Below are 15,106 nucleotides of genomic sequence, written 5' to 3' on the forward strand. Positions count from 1 at the left end.
TGACCCATTTCATTTTTATTTACTATATTACAGTATTGTGGATAATTCTACGATATATTCAACAAAATATTCTTCGTAATTTAAATTAAATTTTGTACAAAAGTTTGACCTTTCAACCATTTCCCTAAATAAAGAAACCTATTAGCCACTATTTTAAACCTTTTCAGTTCGGAGATCAGGGAATAAGTTCTCTTTTCCCCTGCATATTAATTTTAAAGTTATTGGGAGAATTTAGAGCTCTATCATAAAAGCATTCTTCAGCTGACAAAATTGGATTTCCCCGTCACTAAATAATAAAATTATAAGGAGAAATTACAATTCTTATCATGTGATCTCGGTATCTCAGTAAGTTGTCCCTTGTTGTACTGGGCACTACAAGGCTATTTACATGAAATTAAATTCAAATTTCAGTGGGGAATGAAAACTGGAGACCAGTCTCATACGTAGAAACTGACAAAACTGACCCTTACACTAACCCTAAGACTAGAAACAGGAGACCAGACCTGTCCTTGTTAGCATTACATCTTAATTTATAATCTTGTTGCCAATGATGAGTCTAGCATGGAATCTGATTTTGGGCCAACTGAATCAAATCGTAAACTCGGGTCCTGCAAAGGAAAAATAGATCACAATTTCAGACGCTCTCAAAAAGTGAAAACCAAAAATAAATCCTCTTGTGAAATGGCGACCGGTATTTTTATGTGTAGAAGTAGACCCTGGAGTTGAAGAGTAACTAGTCCAAATAGTGAACAAAAAGCAGCAAACTTCTTGGGAGAAATAGCATGGCATGAATACTTTTCCTTTTTAAAGGATTTCTCATGATTAGGAGTACAAAATGCCACCAGATGGAGAAGGTGAATGTCACAAAGCTCGAAAAATTAACACCCCCCCCCCCCCCCCCCCCCATGGTATGCCAGTCTCCTGCAGGTAACTTTTCATCATTTTAGTAGGTTTACCTAACAGTTTGCCGGAACCCTTTCCGCTCCTTGGTGGATAAATGCATTTTGAGAGTTAAGAAAAAAGGTCTGACGACTAAGGCGAGATCACAGCTCACCACTCTTCTCACCTGTAGTTTAGATAAGAGTCACGAATAACTTTCACCATGTATGCGGCTGCTTCTCTCTCGCTCTGTGCCGGGCTGAATCTCGCTCTGTTATACACAAAAAACAAAACAAACGAAAACAAATGAAAACGCCTGACGAGATGTTTATCGTAAAGTTAAATCCAACGCAATGAACATAGGACTACAGAGTAACTCGTAGTTTGTCACAGAGCAAAAACTCAAACATCTATTTTAAGTTACAGTTCCAAAATCTATTCGTCTAACAAAAATAAATATAAAAATCTCTACATCATCGATTAAAGCGGTGAACTAAAAGACTACCCTTTCATCATTAATCACCTGAGTCTTTTGAGTGTTTCCCCCCGGAAACATGGCAAACCAGTGTCCAACATCAGTGCAACAAGAGATACGATTGCTTCCTGGTAAGGCCTGACAGGAGGGAAGAGGATAGTCTATGTTGAATAAAATAAATCACAAAACAAAAACCAAAGCTACGTAAAGCCAGATGCAAAGAAAAAAAAAAGTGTGAAGCGTTTTTCTGTGCCACTTTATCTCACCTCACTGAAAGATAGGCCTTCACACACAAATCCATGAACCATCTGAAAAATGAATCATATCAAAATTTGATCAGAGATACAGGTAAAATTGCGCAAAGTTGTCCAGAATGCTCCACGAGGGTTGAAGCGTTAGCCAGTTATGACTTTGCGGTAAGTCGTACGTAAATTTATTTCCCGTGAAATCGTTGGTGAGCTGGGATTTGTCGAGGTTCACATGTGAGAGGCCTTCTGTGTGGGGAGTAAAAACTGTCATAGTTGGATTCCGATGTCGTATAACTGCGATGTGAAGATATTTCACGTTGGGAAAGAGCGCAGAGAAAACGTTCACAACTTAGAAGACCAGTGAACCAGGGAACCACCGTATCTCAGTGGTGAGACCTAACAGTGAGTCGACCAGTCCTAAAAGAGGAGCGTTACGTGCCAGCTTTAATTTTGATCGAGGTGGATGAGAACCACGTTTCTAGATTTTTTCCAAACTGTTCAGAACATTGATCTTTACTTAATTCAACGAGATATATCTCATTTACGTTGGTATGGGCATTTTAACCAAAACTTTAATGTTTTTCCTGCCAGACTACACTGTGGCTATGGTAGTTTGCTTCCTAAAAGGATAATCATAATATAATAAGCATTAGGCTGGATATTCCTTTGATACGGTAAATCGAGACAGTCAAAGTACTGACTCATTGACGGGGCTGCAAATTTTGTGTGTGCAAGTAAATCAACCTTAGCAGTTGATAAAAGAATAATCATCAGATAACTAGCAAAGGCTAGATATTCCTTTGATACCGAAAGTTTACCCTAAATTGAGAAAAAGAAGTAGCATAGGCTTACTGCCTGTATTACGTTACGTTTTTTTTACCTAAATGAAGGGGACTCCATTGTTCCTCCCATGATCATCACCATTTCATGTGACAGTTTCATATCAGGCTCAAAACCAAGGTTGCCTCCGGGGGACGACTCAAACATAAAACCAAAATCTGTTTGGGTTACAAAAACCAGACTTGTTGAAATAAAGGAATTAAAATAAACATAAGAAGCACAAAGAAGAAGGAGATAGCGGGGGATAAAGAAGATTACCCCAGAATTCAAACGACAGATATGAAAAAGGTACGACATCTTTTGCGAGATGCCAGTCTGCTTTCTATATCGTGGCACAAAACATAAGAGTAGTCTGAGAACAAGGTGGGCTTCTGTAGCTTACCTATATGAATAATATGACCAGCTCTGTTCAGCATTAGGTTACCGTTATGTCTGTCTTTGATCTGCAGCAGGAAACTCACAATGGAGTATGCTGCCATGCTTTTGATGAAATTGGCTCGAGCCTAAAAACAAAAAAATGGGGTTTAAAAAAGGAAAGGCACAACAAATAAAAATACCTTCCTGAAGACAAACCAACAAAGAGAAACGCAAGGTAAGGAAAAAATGCCTCAAACTTTAAACACAACCTTAAACCCTCAAATTTATGAATAACAGCGAGAATTCTCGACCGTTAAACGAAGGCCCTCGAAAAATCAACGAGGAACAACTTAATTTTTCGGCATGCATTCAAGACTTTTCAAGATTGTGGCGAACAGTCGAGGACTAGCCATGAGAAAATCTTTCTGATAGCTACATCATATCTATTAGGACAACAACATCATTCAACATGTATTACAACATTAAATTTCTTTCCCGCTCAGAATAATCGTGTTTCCCGAACTTTTCAACTACATACTCTAACAAGCCAGCGAAATAAGCTAACAATCTATATAGAAAAATGTATTCCTAAGTCACTTAGAGTAGTATTAGCTAAGAACAAAGTGGGGGCTAAAAATGGAGAAAATAAAATGGCTTCCAAATAATGAACTAATAATGAACCAAATAATAATAATAATAAATAAATATCCAGACCTGTTGAAAAGCTGACGTGCTTTCATCACCATACGTCTTCTGATAATACTCGTACAAGTCCACCTCGGTTTGACGGCCAAGTTGGTCACGTGACTTGGAGTCTGGTACACATTCAATAACACCATTCTGAGACAGAAAATGATCAAAACTATTATAAGCAAATGTTGAAATGGAATTCTCATCGTTTGATCGTAAGATAGGAGAGCCAATGACTTTTCGTCTAAGGCAATGAACGTAACAATGGTCGGGGATTCGGTTTATGGGAGAGAGTTCTCCAAGGTAAAAGATCTGTAAGTTCAAGAATTTTTTTACCCCAGGGGCAGTGGCAACGACTCTGTAAGGCTTCAGATACACGTCTAATCCAACTTGCTCGAAGATGTTTTTAAAAAGTGATATCACCTGCAGTGCCAGCATGTCCTAAAGAAAAAAAAGACAGCACCTTTGACAACATACTATACAGCTTGTGTCAGATGACACGGGAATAGCAAACATAACACAAACCGAAATGTAAGATTGCTGGAAGGCAATCTAAAAGAAGTACGTTACCTGTCTGACGTCATCGCCGACTTTAAATATGGCCGCCTGCCAGTAGATCTTATTTTTTTCTTTTTCGTCCTCACTATCCGACGACGAAAAATCTACGAAGTTTTAAAACAAAAGTAATTTTCATAAACTTTCAAATTATAAGGTCACATGGTATTTAACAAATAGGGAAGCCTTGACTGTGCTCTGTTCTGTTGTAAAGCACACAGGAAGCGGCTAGAGCACAAAAGAAGTGTAGGGAGAAACACGAGTCGTAGTCGAGTGTTTTTCTCCACTTCTTGAGAGAGAAGTCCCCTTTCTCCTTTAAGACAAGAAATTGAAGAAACTGAAGAAAATGAACTTGTGGCAGGATTTGTTAACATTCCGGTTTTTGTTGTTACCTTTTGACGAGTTCATGGTCTCTAATTCTTGAATTCCACAGTGTTTGACCTTAAACCGCGCGAGGAATGGGGCCTTAGCTGCACTCTGCATTGGCGTTCCTGACTTGTGATCAATGTCTAGCACCAGGGCCTCTGGGTTGCTCGGCAAATACACTCCTTCCTGGGCCTTGATCTTACTAAGCGCCTCGAGACATGCTTGTTTCCGTTCTGGACCTTTGGGGTACGGTCTGTGTTGTACAATGGAAAGAAACGAGTGTAGGATTCATACAACATTTCTCTCACGTGAAAATAAAAATTTCCTCTTAACATTCTGGTGTTTAACTAGTATCTTAATAAATGCAGTCGGGGCGACAGACCAGAAACCTTTTGGTGACCAGGTTTTGAAAATCTGAGAAAGCTCTTGAATCTATTGATAAAATCTTCCACCCTCGATCTCGAAAGTGTTTTTTCTCTTTTAAATCGCAGTTCAAAAACGTTTAATCCACTTTGTAAACATTCTTAAAAATTTCATCTTTTTCCATGGAACTCAAGAACATTTAGTTCACTACTTCCCAACGTGAGCGGCTCAGTTGGCGAGGGCATCGTACCAAAATCATGAAGTCATAAAATTATTAACGTGCGAGTAATTCCTCTTTATTAGCGCTTCGGCGCGAGCGTTTCTTTGCGTGCGAGAAAGTTCGAGGCTTTGAGCAACGCAAGCTAGTGAGCGGTCTGTCCCAGACTCGTCTCAAATCTCCTTGGGCGGAAAAACACGCGTCTTGCAACGCTACCATTAGAGCCCTTCTCGCAGGCTACAAAATCAACTCTGTTGAAGTCCCGATTTTTTTCAAGGTTTATAACCCCTTAATTCCCAAGATCTCCTTAGGAATTCTCCTCGCTGTCTACCGTACAATTCTTACGGGATGAATTCAGAGAAATTGCTATTGGATCAACGAATAATCCCCCAATTGCTATTTTTCTTTATTCTCATCACTTGTCTGCTGGATATTATATAGATATTGTAAGGAGAAATTCTGTCTTGGTCACTCATGAGAGTAAAAGAGTTAATGGAATTCACAATTTCGTGATTCACTTCGTAGATCCTCTAATCGTTAGAACACCTACCTTATAGTTCCAGATATAGCAGTAACTTTGTCGAAGAAGTCAAATTCTCGCTTGTAGAAATCGAGCGCTGTTCCTGAAAGCGAGTTTGTGATTCTTTCAATTAAGTTCTCAAGATGACCGCCAATTTCTGAATCTTTGTGAAGGGCCTCTTCATCAGTAAATACGTTGGTTTTCATATTCCAAATCAGCTGATAAGAAATAATGATAGATAAAGATCAAAGGTAAGCTCCAAATTAAGAAAAGCGCCTGTAAAGTCCTTCTCCGTTGTCCAAACTTGTAAATAGTTTGCTTAAATTTGCTGTCAAACGTGTAGCAATTGTTACGATCCATCAAATAGTTTTGCTGGTGCGCGATTGGTCTAAACGCAGCTCGTGATAGAATATTCCACAGCTGAAACTGGGTGATATCCGAGAACATCACCCGAGCGATATTCCTCAATTTTCAAACCTTACGTCCACTACGACAATTCTTCTTTTCAAATTTGATCTAAGATGAGAGAGGGTTTTATGGTTGTTACAGAAGAGGGGAAATCCTTTTTTGTTCATTCAGTCGTAGCAGAGAACACTCGAAAGAAAACATCCCAAGCTGAATACAGTAAGCTGTTCGTAAAATTTTCTTCACGCGCTCTGCAAAATATCTGAAGGATAATAAACACATAACCTCTATTTTGCGCCAAAACTTGCACAGATATTTGTCGTTGGGCATTATAACTTCCTCGAAGCGCACAGTTTTCCTCGAGCTCGGAAAACTGTTCGCATCTTGGAACAGATAATATCCGCGGACAAATCACCGTACAAATTTTTGCGTCAAATTGAGGCTTTAGTGAATATACACATCCATATTAATTTCCAAATCAAAAATTATATGCAGTTATATGCAGCACAAAAAACATTACGTAAACTGTAATGCTCATAACACGTCACGTAATCTATGCAACTCCAAACATGACACATCAGTGTCGTCACGCAATCTACGCTAGGCGAAACCTGCCGAAATGTTCGAGGACGATTAAGTTTACCTTAGTTTTAAGAGTCTAACATACGAAACTGACTTGTACAGCTCTGGAGACATTAGCAGGTCTATTTCGTTTGCTTGCTGGAATGCCAGTCCATAACAGGCTATCCTTAGCACTTAAAAAGATTTCGGCAACGAGTTTTACAGAAACTATCTAAACTACCAGGTGGAGAGAGACATTGCAAGAATCTGCACTTTTCGATCCAGAGTTGAGCGCAATGGCTTCGTTCGTACCAGTGTCTACAACACAAATAACAACATATTTTGCAACCCACCTGATGAGCAAGAAGTTGCGAGTGCCTCGCGGCCCACATGATGTACTCACTTACAAATCCCAGTGCGTCGTAGCGAGTGGCTTGCACTAGCTGAGGAATATATAACAATATGGAGTCCGGCGGGAAGGACTGTAACACACGGAAGGCATACTGTGCTGTCAGAGGGTGGGGTGGGTACTGTTGGGAGAAGTACGCCATGGCCTGGACAGGGGGAATGGCTGACCAACACAGAATGTGCGTGAGCTCAGGAATATCGGCTTTGATATTCTTTTCAGTGACCAGATACTAAAAAAAAGAAAGAGAGGAAAAAAAGAGTAACCTTTTGGGCAAATTAAACAGGCCTCAAGCAACAGTTCGAGCACAAAATTCGATGCTACTCTTGTTCTTAACCAGTGTTATCATTTTTCAAACTCTGGGATATGAATCAGATCTCATTCCCTGAGCGAAATTGTTATCATAACTGATAGAAAGCCATTTTCGCGTATGCACAAGTTATTGAGGGTTGGCCGCCAAATTGAGAATTCACCAACGAGAATAATGTACAACGATCTTTTTTTTTTTTTTTTCAAGTTCAAACATACTAAAGATTTACATTGTGAAGTACTTTCGTTCGTGTCTCTGATTGGACGAACGATGTATTTTCACAGTCGTTCACTTCCATTCTTTGAAATTTGTCGGTCAAATTTTTCTAAGAACATATGAAATAAAAACGTCATATCATGGAAAGTGCTTAAACGGTTTTTATTCAATCGTTGCGATGCATAAAAAAAAACTCACTCGGTAGCTGTTCTCAATCATTTTTTTTTTAAAATGCATCGTAACTTGGGAATAAAAATCGTTCGTGCGTACTTTCCACGGAATAATCTCTATATCCTGTTGTGAGCTTCGTGTCACCTGTAGAGCTTCGGGTAGTTGAGCTACTGCTGTTGGATGGATTCGGACCAAGCGACTGACTTCTTTGTGTACTGCAGAAACTTCTTTGAACCTTCGAAAAGTGAGTTGGACCAATTTAGAAAAGTAGATATGGATGCAACCCTTGCTAACGTGTGATCATTCAAACAGCAGCCACTGAGCAATATTTTGACATGCGATCATGTCAATTATGATGTACAAGGTGCACTGAACTCTCAAGTCTGAAGATGAAACCCTAATGTGTAATCATTCAAAAAAAGCTACTGAACAGTTCATTGACGTGGTAAAGTTTATTTTGCTGCACTAAGATACTCAACCCTTCATGTCTTCGGATGAAATCTTTGAGTGTGACATTCAAATAATGGTGTGAAGCAGTGATACTGATTTTTGATACAGTCCCAGGTGATTATAACTTTTAAGTGGGTGATTCAAACCTTGGTGTGCGACTCTTAGACTGAAAGCTACAGAACAGTAGTCTGATGTCATTATGGTACAGTTTATTATGTTGTGCAAAGTGTTTCTTAGAAAAATTCCAAGAATTTAACTCTATCGTTTTTCCTTTCAATTGAAAACTACATAGTAGCACTGTCACGCGAAAAAAGACTTAAAAATTTACCTTGCTGGTAGAAACACAGCAATGTCTGGTGAGATGTGCCAAGCAAGCCTCACAAGGTCCCTCCAAATCCTCTCGGTAAAAACTGTTTGATTTGCCCAGTTCACCAATGACTCCATTCCGGTGAAGTTCAGCTCTGGGCGAGCCATAGAGTTATGCCAAGTCGACAACCGTTCAATCTCCCGACGAATCAACGCCAGAATCAGATTCCGTCGCTTCAAATAATCCTTTAGAACATGTTGTCCGCCTGCGGCCTCTTTTCCAGTTGAGCCCTCTGTGGCTGAGCGTCGAGAAGAAAGACTGCTAGACAGCGGTATTGTGTTCATCCAACGATTGCCCTGGGGTCACATGGCAACGAACCATGTTAAACAAAATTATAAACGCATGCATCTCAACTTTGGCAATTGAACTTGCTCCTGCAGATTAATTCTTATTTTTGCGCATTTAACCAGTAAAACTTGAGGGTTTATCTTAGAAAGAGCTTAACATACAATTAACAATATGACTTCGGGAACCCATTGACAGATCAACAACGTTATTTGAGACAATCTTGTGACTTCATTTTGATCTAAGTTGAAGAAAGTAACCTCAAAACCACTGTCTGCATTAAACAGTTCGATAGTTGCAGCGGACCGAAAATTAAAAAGCCTGGGTCGAGTCGCCTCATGAACAAAACATTCTTCTTCTCTTTTTTTTTTTTTTTAACTCCGCTACGAATATAGCATTGTTTACCACCGCGCTCCGTTTTTCTAATTGACCGCCTGAAACAGGCCATGTCCACTTTGGAAAAACGTAGAGAGACCAAACAAAAGCCAACACAAATTGTAAAAATAACAGATTAAAACAATAAAAAGAAATAAACTCAAAATTAAAAGACAAAGAAAAGAAAAAAAAAACAAAACAAAAAACATAGAAGTGCGTCCAAAGAGGCACCCTTCTTACAGATGCCAGTGTTACAAGCAAATCACGCATTACCATTTCTTCCATAAAAAGCGCACAAGAGCTTCGTCTTGACCCTTGAACCTGTTACAGCATTGTTTGGCGATTAGCAATCAGCTCGTAAATTGTCCATCAGCAGCATTAGGCGAGAACACGAAGAAGCATCACGAAACGATTAGCCAGCTAGTTTTATGTTCCTGAGAAAGAAGCGCTCTGAAACGGGAGGAACACGCGTGCATCGCGCGAGGAATACTACAAGCGGTTCATTCACGTGAAACTAATTCTATAAATTGTACCACAATCTCCGGAACTTCAAGAGGCGAAGGAAATTAGAAGTACGAGCAAGAAATTTTAAGCCTATAGCTTCGCACCATTGAATACAACTTTAATTTTCTCAGAGTTCAACAGTTCAGTATAATCAAGTCTCATTTAACCAACAAAAAAAAAAAAAAAACAAATAAACAAAATAATTGAAAAACACAAAAAACTAAACGCGCTGGAAATAAGTGTTAAAAATATAAATAAGGACCCAAGTCTGATGATGGGACGCGTCCTAAGATCATTAAAAGTACCTGCAAACAAAGCCCTCGGCAAAATGATGCAATTGGGCATTGGGTCTTCTCTAGGGATCGTTAAAGTTACCAACAGCTTAGCCCCTAACCCAGATGGACCACAAGTGTTCTGGAACCCCCCTTAGAGATCGTCAAACGTACCTGTAGATAAGGCCATAACCCAGATAGGCTCTAAGTGTTCTGGAACGCCCATTAGGGTTCGTCAAACATAACTGCAGAAAGGGCCTAAGCCGGATGATCCACAAGTGTTCTGGAACCCCCTTTAGGGAAAGTTTAACGTACCAGCAGATAAGGCCCTTATCTAGATAGGTCAGAAGTGTTATGGAGCCCCCATTAGGGATCGTTATACATACCTGCAGGAAGGGTCCTATGCCGGATGATCCACTGGTGTATTGAGATCCCGTGGAGGAGCCATGCGTTAAAAGCTGGCTGGTGTCTACAGGCGCCGCTACCATAAAGTACTTCATGTATTTTTTGTCGGAAAGCATAGCCTGCCAGAATTTGATCAACACCTGAATGTCTTCCCGCAGTTCTACATCCTTGCTGACTGGCCACATTGGTTCCACGCTGCCAACAGTGATACAAGAAAGAAGGATGAGAGACTGGGGCGAGTAATACAACGCCAAATTAATGCATCGCTTCCTTGCTTTTTAAGCTTCGTTATTTAAAATCCGTATTCAAACTCAGGAAACTATGAACATCTCCACAAACATAAGTTTTTCCAATAACATGGGAAACAGGAAATTGTAAGCAAAAAAAGCCAAACATCAAACTATTTAGCGTTACTTTGTACAGTAAAGATTTCTTTCGTCCGATTGGCTTGTTCTCTTATCGAAAAAGTCACCTTCTAGAGATACTTCCGGTATTAAAGGTTTCCTGAGTTTCATAAAAATGAGATGATCGTAGAATTCTCAAGCTAAATTGCAATGGCTTGAGCTACACAGTTAAATGAGAGAGATGATATTTTGACCCAAATATAGAATACCTTATATAAACGATGTTCGCATGTGATCTGAAATTAGCGCAATGACAGAAAGGAAACCTCACTCCCAACATCCGGTACCGTTGCCCAGTTGGCAGAAGCGTCCGAGGAGTGTCTAGGAGAGACGGGTTCGAATCCCGTCGAAGCCTGAATTTTTTCTATCATTTTTTATTTTTTTATTATTATTTTTTTTTACTCACCTCCGAAGTTCGCTTTTTACATGTCCCTGATTTGAACTTTATCATATTTAAAAGCTAAAAAATTGCACTAGATATAACGACTTAATTCTAGCTTGTTAACCATTAATAAAGGGGGTAAGTTTCTAAAGAAACTATGGTAATGCGTCGGTGGTAGAGTACAAAAGGGTAATTTAGTATTATTAACTGAGTTGATCACGTAAATTGGCCACCAAGCTGACGTTTCGAGCGTTAGCTCTTCGTCAGAGCGATTGACGAAGGGCTAACGCTCGAAACGTTAGCTTTTCAACTCTATATACCAGTACAAACTGTACCTAAAATAGTCCAAAGCATTGCAGTAGATCCTCTCCCTTAAAACATTCTTCATAACTGAGTTTGATAAGAAGTCCCCTTGTAGAATGGACAGTCCAAGATGAAGTAACCGAAACCTGGCTCTGAGAGCGGCAATGTGCCGGGAAACAAAGTTCTTTCTTTGGACAGACAGTGGCAGACAACGCTGTAGCATTGTAACAAATATCTCCACCTACAGAAGATAGAAATATAAGAAAAAACACATCCTTAAGTAAAAGTTTGTTTTAATAATTTCACTCTCAAGATTTTATTAAAAATTCTCCTTAGTCTGCTATACAATTCTTACGACGTTAATTAAGAGCACTTGGAACTGGATCAACTAAAAAATCCCCTAATTGATATTTTCATTTATTCTCATCACTTACTTACTTGATATTGTATTGATATTGTAAGGAGAAACTCTGTCTTGGTCACTATGAGAGTTAAAGGGTGAAATGGAAGAAAGAGAGAGAGAATGTTGAAAGAGAACTGGCGCGCACACAAAATGGCTGTCTCCCTTTATGGCAGACGCTTAGCAATTAACCCTTTGACTCCCAGATCAAATTTGTAATTCTCCTTTCTGTCAACCGCACAATTTCTATAATGTTAGTTCAGAGAATTTCGTATTGGATCAACTAATTATCCCCAAATTGATTTTTTTTATTCTCATCACTTATGTGGTTGATATTGTATTGATATTGTAAGGAGAAATTCTGTCTTGATCACAACTGGGAGTGAAAGGGTTAAGGCAAATTGTGCTTTTTTTTCTCGTTATTACGCTGAACAATCGTGTTTTTCGCGTTTCTCGAGGTTATCGATAATATTCCTTCTGAAAAATAATATGTACTTTTTCCCAGAACAGAATGAGACACAAACACTCCTATACTAGCACCACAACCTCCAATAAGACCACAAAAAAGCAAAGTTGAAAAAAAATATATAAATATCACCATATATTTGCGCTGGAGTTGTTTTTGAAAACATTTCTGTCCCTCACCTGGTCACGACTGTAATACTTTATCACTTCAAACCGACGAACAAGAAACTTGATCCAAATGTCATGTGGAGCGACATTTGGGGGAGTAGGTGGGGATCTGTTGTCGGAAAACGCTGCTAGTGGGCTCTCGGTCAGCTGGTCTGCTGCAAATAAACCGATCCGTCGACAAACCGTCCACTGCCATGCAGCGCTGGTTTTACTTAACATCTGGAAATACACAAAAGTTATCGTTCATAACTAGAATTATTGAGTATCAAAATCAACCAATGGAGATCGCTGCAAGAAAAACAAAATCTTACTGGAAGTTCCAGATCTTGTCGCGCGCCCATGATCCATTCCCAACACGACACAGCGGTGGACATGGACAGCTCAGTGAACAAATCAGCCGGACACCAACACAGATTATGCAGTAGCTGTCGATCAACAGCTAGAAGAAAACAAAGAATAGATACTTCTTTTAGATTCTCAGACATTTTTGACTGCGAGTACAAAATTCTCTGGCAGAGTTTCAGGTCGCTCGCTCGTGCGCGTACCAGCATAAGTTTAGAAGCGAAAAAAACTATGGAAAGTAAGACACTGTGTGTAATATATTGACAAATTTGTTCTAAGATAAATAAATTATTTCCGTACGTTGTAAAATGTTGTCAGGCATAAATTATGATATATAAAAATGACTACTGACTATTTTGTCTTAAATAGACGATTACAAATTTACTGCTGGCGACCATTTTTCGCCAAAAGGCAATTTAGGACTCTTTTTTCATTTAGGGCCCTGAATTACCAATTCACATTCTTGCATAAAATAAGATGTAGTACAAGTGAATGCAGTACCTTGTGAAGTCACAAGAAACGCTGATGCTCTGAACATGGCGGCTACAAAAGCATCTTCCTTGCCCGATTTCGCTTCCTCTAACTGTTTGTTTAACATGGCGGATAATGTTTCATTCACATCTTTATTTTTAGACGTCTGACTGGTCAGTAGTTCCCTTATTCCAGAAATCTACAGCGAGAGTGATCGAACAAAGAACGTGAAAAAGAATAGTATCTACTTCCAACTGCCTTTGACCGTGCTTAGTCAGCTGAGCAGACAAAACAAAGTAAAAATGAAAGTTCCTTTGACACAATCGATCCAAGCAAAACCAATTATCTCTGGCATTTGATTCACCAAATTCTGTTGGCTTTATATACGAGCGTAAACACTATCAGCAAACACACATTTATGTATGAGGAGTCCTTGTCAGCGATTCTAGTGTCAGTTCAAATTCTGTTAGCTTTATGTACGAGTGTAAACACTATCAGCAAACATACATTTATGTATGAGGAGTCCTTGTCAGCGATTCTAGTGTCAGTTCACTCTGTGCTCTTGGCGGGCCAAATTATAAGCATCTTTTCTCGAACTGTCTTATTGCGGAGCACAGCAAAGAAAAGACGAAAGCAAACGAAGTAGAACAAAAAATTCTGGAAGCAAGAAACATACTTCCTGGTGTAAGTTCATCTAATGGGCGATGTGTGCCGTATTTACCTCTCCCAAATATCTGCTTCTCAAGGTCAGTCCAGACACCACTTGTGAAGTGTCTTGTTTCACACATTTCGGTCGTTTCTCAAGGAACACGTGACTAACCGCTACAGAAGAAGGGTTCAGTCCAGCAAACTGCAAGACATTCTCCGTAGCAAGGGACAAACCAGTGTGGTGGATCCCTCCCTGAGATGCATTTCCTAGCTCCATGATGTAATCCTACAACAGAAAAAAGCGCGATATAGGGATCACAGCGATCAAACATCTGCGCATGCACGGACGTTGTAAAGAAAAGGTCGCGTGCTTTCAGGCTGTCAGAACCAAGTTGTCCCACACAAGTTACAACCAACCAATTTCTCCCTGCTGTCTGCTGTACAACTCTGGAGAATTTGGAATAGTATCAATTATTACTACCTTAATTGATTATCTCTTTCTTTTTTCTCTCATTACTTGTCTGCTTGACATTGTCTTGATAGTGTAAAGAGAAATTCTGTCTTGGTCAAGGATCAATTCATCAAACCCGCCTGAGAACCTGCAATGAAGCAGCCACAGCTGCGGACGATAAATCAGCCCGGAGAGTGAAAGAGAGAGAGACTGGTACTATTCTCCAAAAGGAGGGGTAGGAACAGTGATGATGATGACTCACCTGTAATAATGATCTGGTTGTCTCCGGCGCCCATTTAAGCGCCTCCTTTATTATTCCACTGCAGCGCGCAGCAAAATCTCTAACTGTCCCTTCTCGGCCGTCCATCTCTTCAGGAACAAGCAGCCTGACAGGTACAGAGCTGGGCACCGTTATCTCGATTTTCTGGTGGTTTTCATTCTGAATTGTGGCAATGATGGGGAAAATAAAACTTAGTACGTCCATAGGACAAGTAGGTAGGTAGGTAAGTTGTCTTAAATCAAGTCTACTGGCTCATCCTGCCGGAGCTTATCCTGGTTTCAATAGCATAAAGCGACAAGGAGTATTATTACACATAATTCACGCATTAGGCCATTTTACAGTTGTGTACTCAGTTGCCAAGCCTTTGATTTAGAGTGAGGCTGAAGTTGACCATGTTGCGATAGAGACCAGTGTCTAATTAGCATGATAACATAGTAATTTACATTTGAAAGGCAGCAAGGTCTGTATCATATCAAAGTCACCCTTAACATCACTCCCGTTCAAAGGCTTGGCAACCAAGCACGCAACTGTAAAATGGATTATTCAACTGAAACA

The 15,106-nt window shown here is 39.7% G+C and overlaps 1 protein-coding gene across 1 annotated transcript in view; it reads right to left on the reverse strand.

The window, feature by feature from the left end:
* Positions 1–15,106, reverse strand: part of LOC113668918 (phosphatidylinositol 4-kinase alpha) — a 26,823-nt gene continuing 11,717 nt past the window's right edge. Inside the window, exons 16-36 of the mRNA XM_089188063.1 lie at positions 14,534–14,710; positions 13,894–14,106; positions 13,203–13,371; positions 12,671–12,798; positions 12,372–12,578; positions 11,359–11,567; positions 10,219–10,432; positions 8,358–8,692; positions 7,724–7,814; positions 6,830–7,114; positions 5,541–5,728; positions 4,437–4,663; positions 4,060–4,151; positions 3,826–3,930; positions 3,514–3,639; positions 2,825–2,945; positions 2,483–2,600; positions 1,621–1,662; positions 1,403–1,492; positions 1,067–1,150; positions 1–608 (exon numbers count right to left, since the gene is read on the reverse strand). Coding sequence (XP_089044189.1) covers positions 557–608; positions 1,067–1,150; positions 1,403–1,492; positions 1,621–1,662; positions 2,483–2,600; positions 2,825–2,945; positions 3,514–3,639; positions 3,826–3,930; positions 4,060–4,151; positions 4,437–4,663; positions 5,541–5,728; positions 6,830–7,114; positions 7,724–7,814; positions 8,358–8,692; positions 10,219–10,432; positions 11,359–11,567; positions 12,372–12,578; positions 12,671–12,798; positions 13,203–13,371; positions 13,894–14,106; positions 14,534–14,710 — 3,273 coding nt within the window. The 3' untranslated portion in view covers positions 1–556. The remainder of the gene's footprint in view (positions 609–1,066; positions 1,151–1,402; positions 1,493–1,620; positions 1,663–2,482; positions 2,601–2,824; positions 2,946–3,513; positions 3,640–3,825; positions 3,931–4,059; positions 4,152–4,436; positions 4,664–5,540; positions 5,729–6,829; positions 7,115–7,723; positions 7,815–8,357; positions 8,693–10,218; positions 10,433–11,358; positions 11,568–12,371; positions 12,579–12,670; positions 12,799–13,202; positions 13,372–13,893; positions 14,107–14,533; positions 14,711–15,106) is intronic.

This window comes from Pocillopora damicornis, chromosome 11 (assembly GCF_964200805.1).
Source record: "Pocillopora damicornis chromosome 11, jaPocDami1.2, whole genome shotgun sequence".
Lineage (NCBI taxonomy): Eukaryota > Metazoa > Cnidaria > Anthozoa > Scleractinia > Pocilloporidae > Pocillopora > Pocillopora damicornis.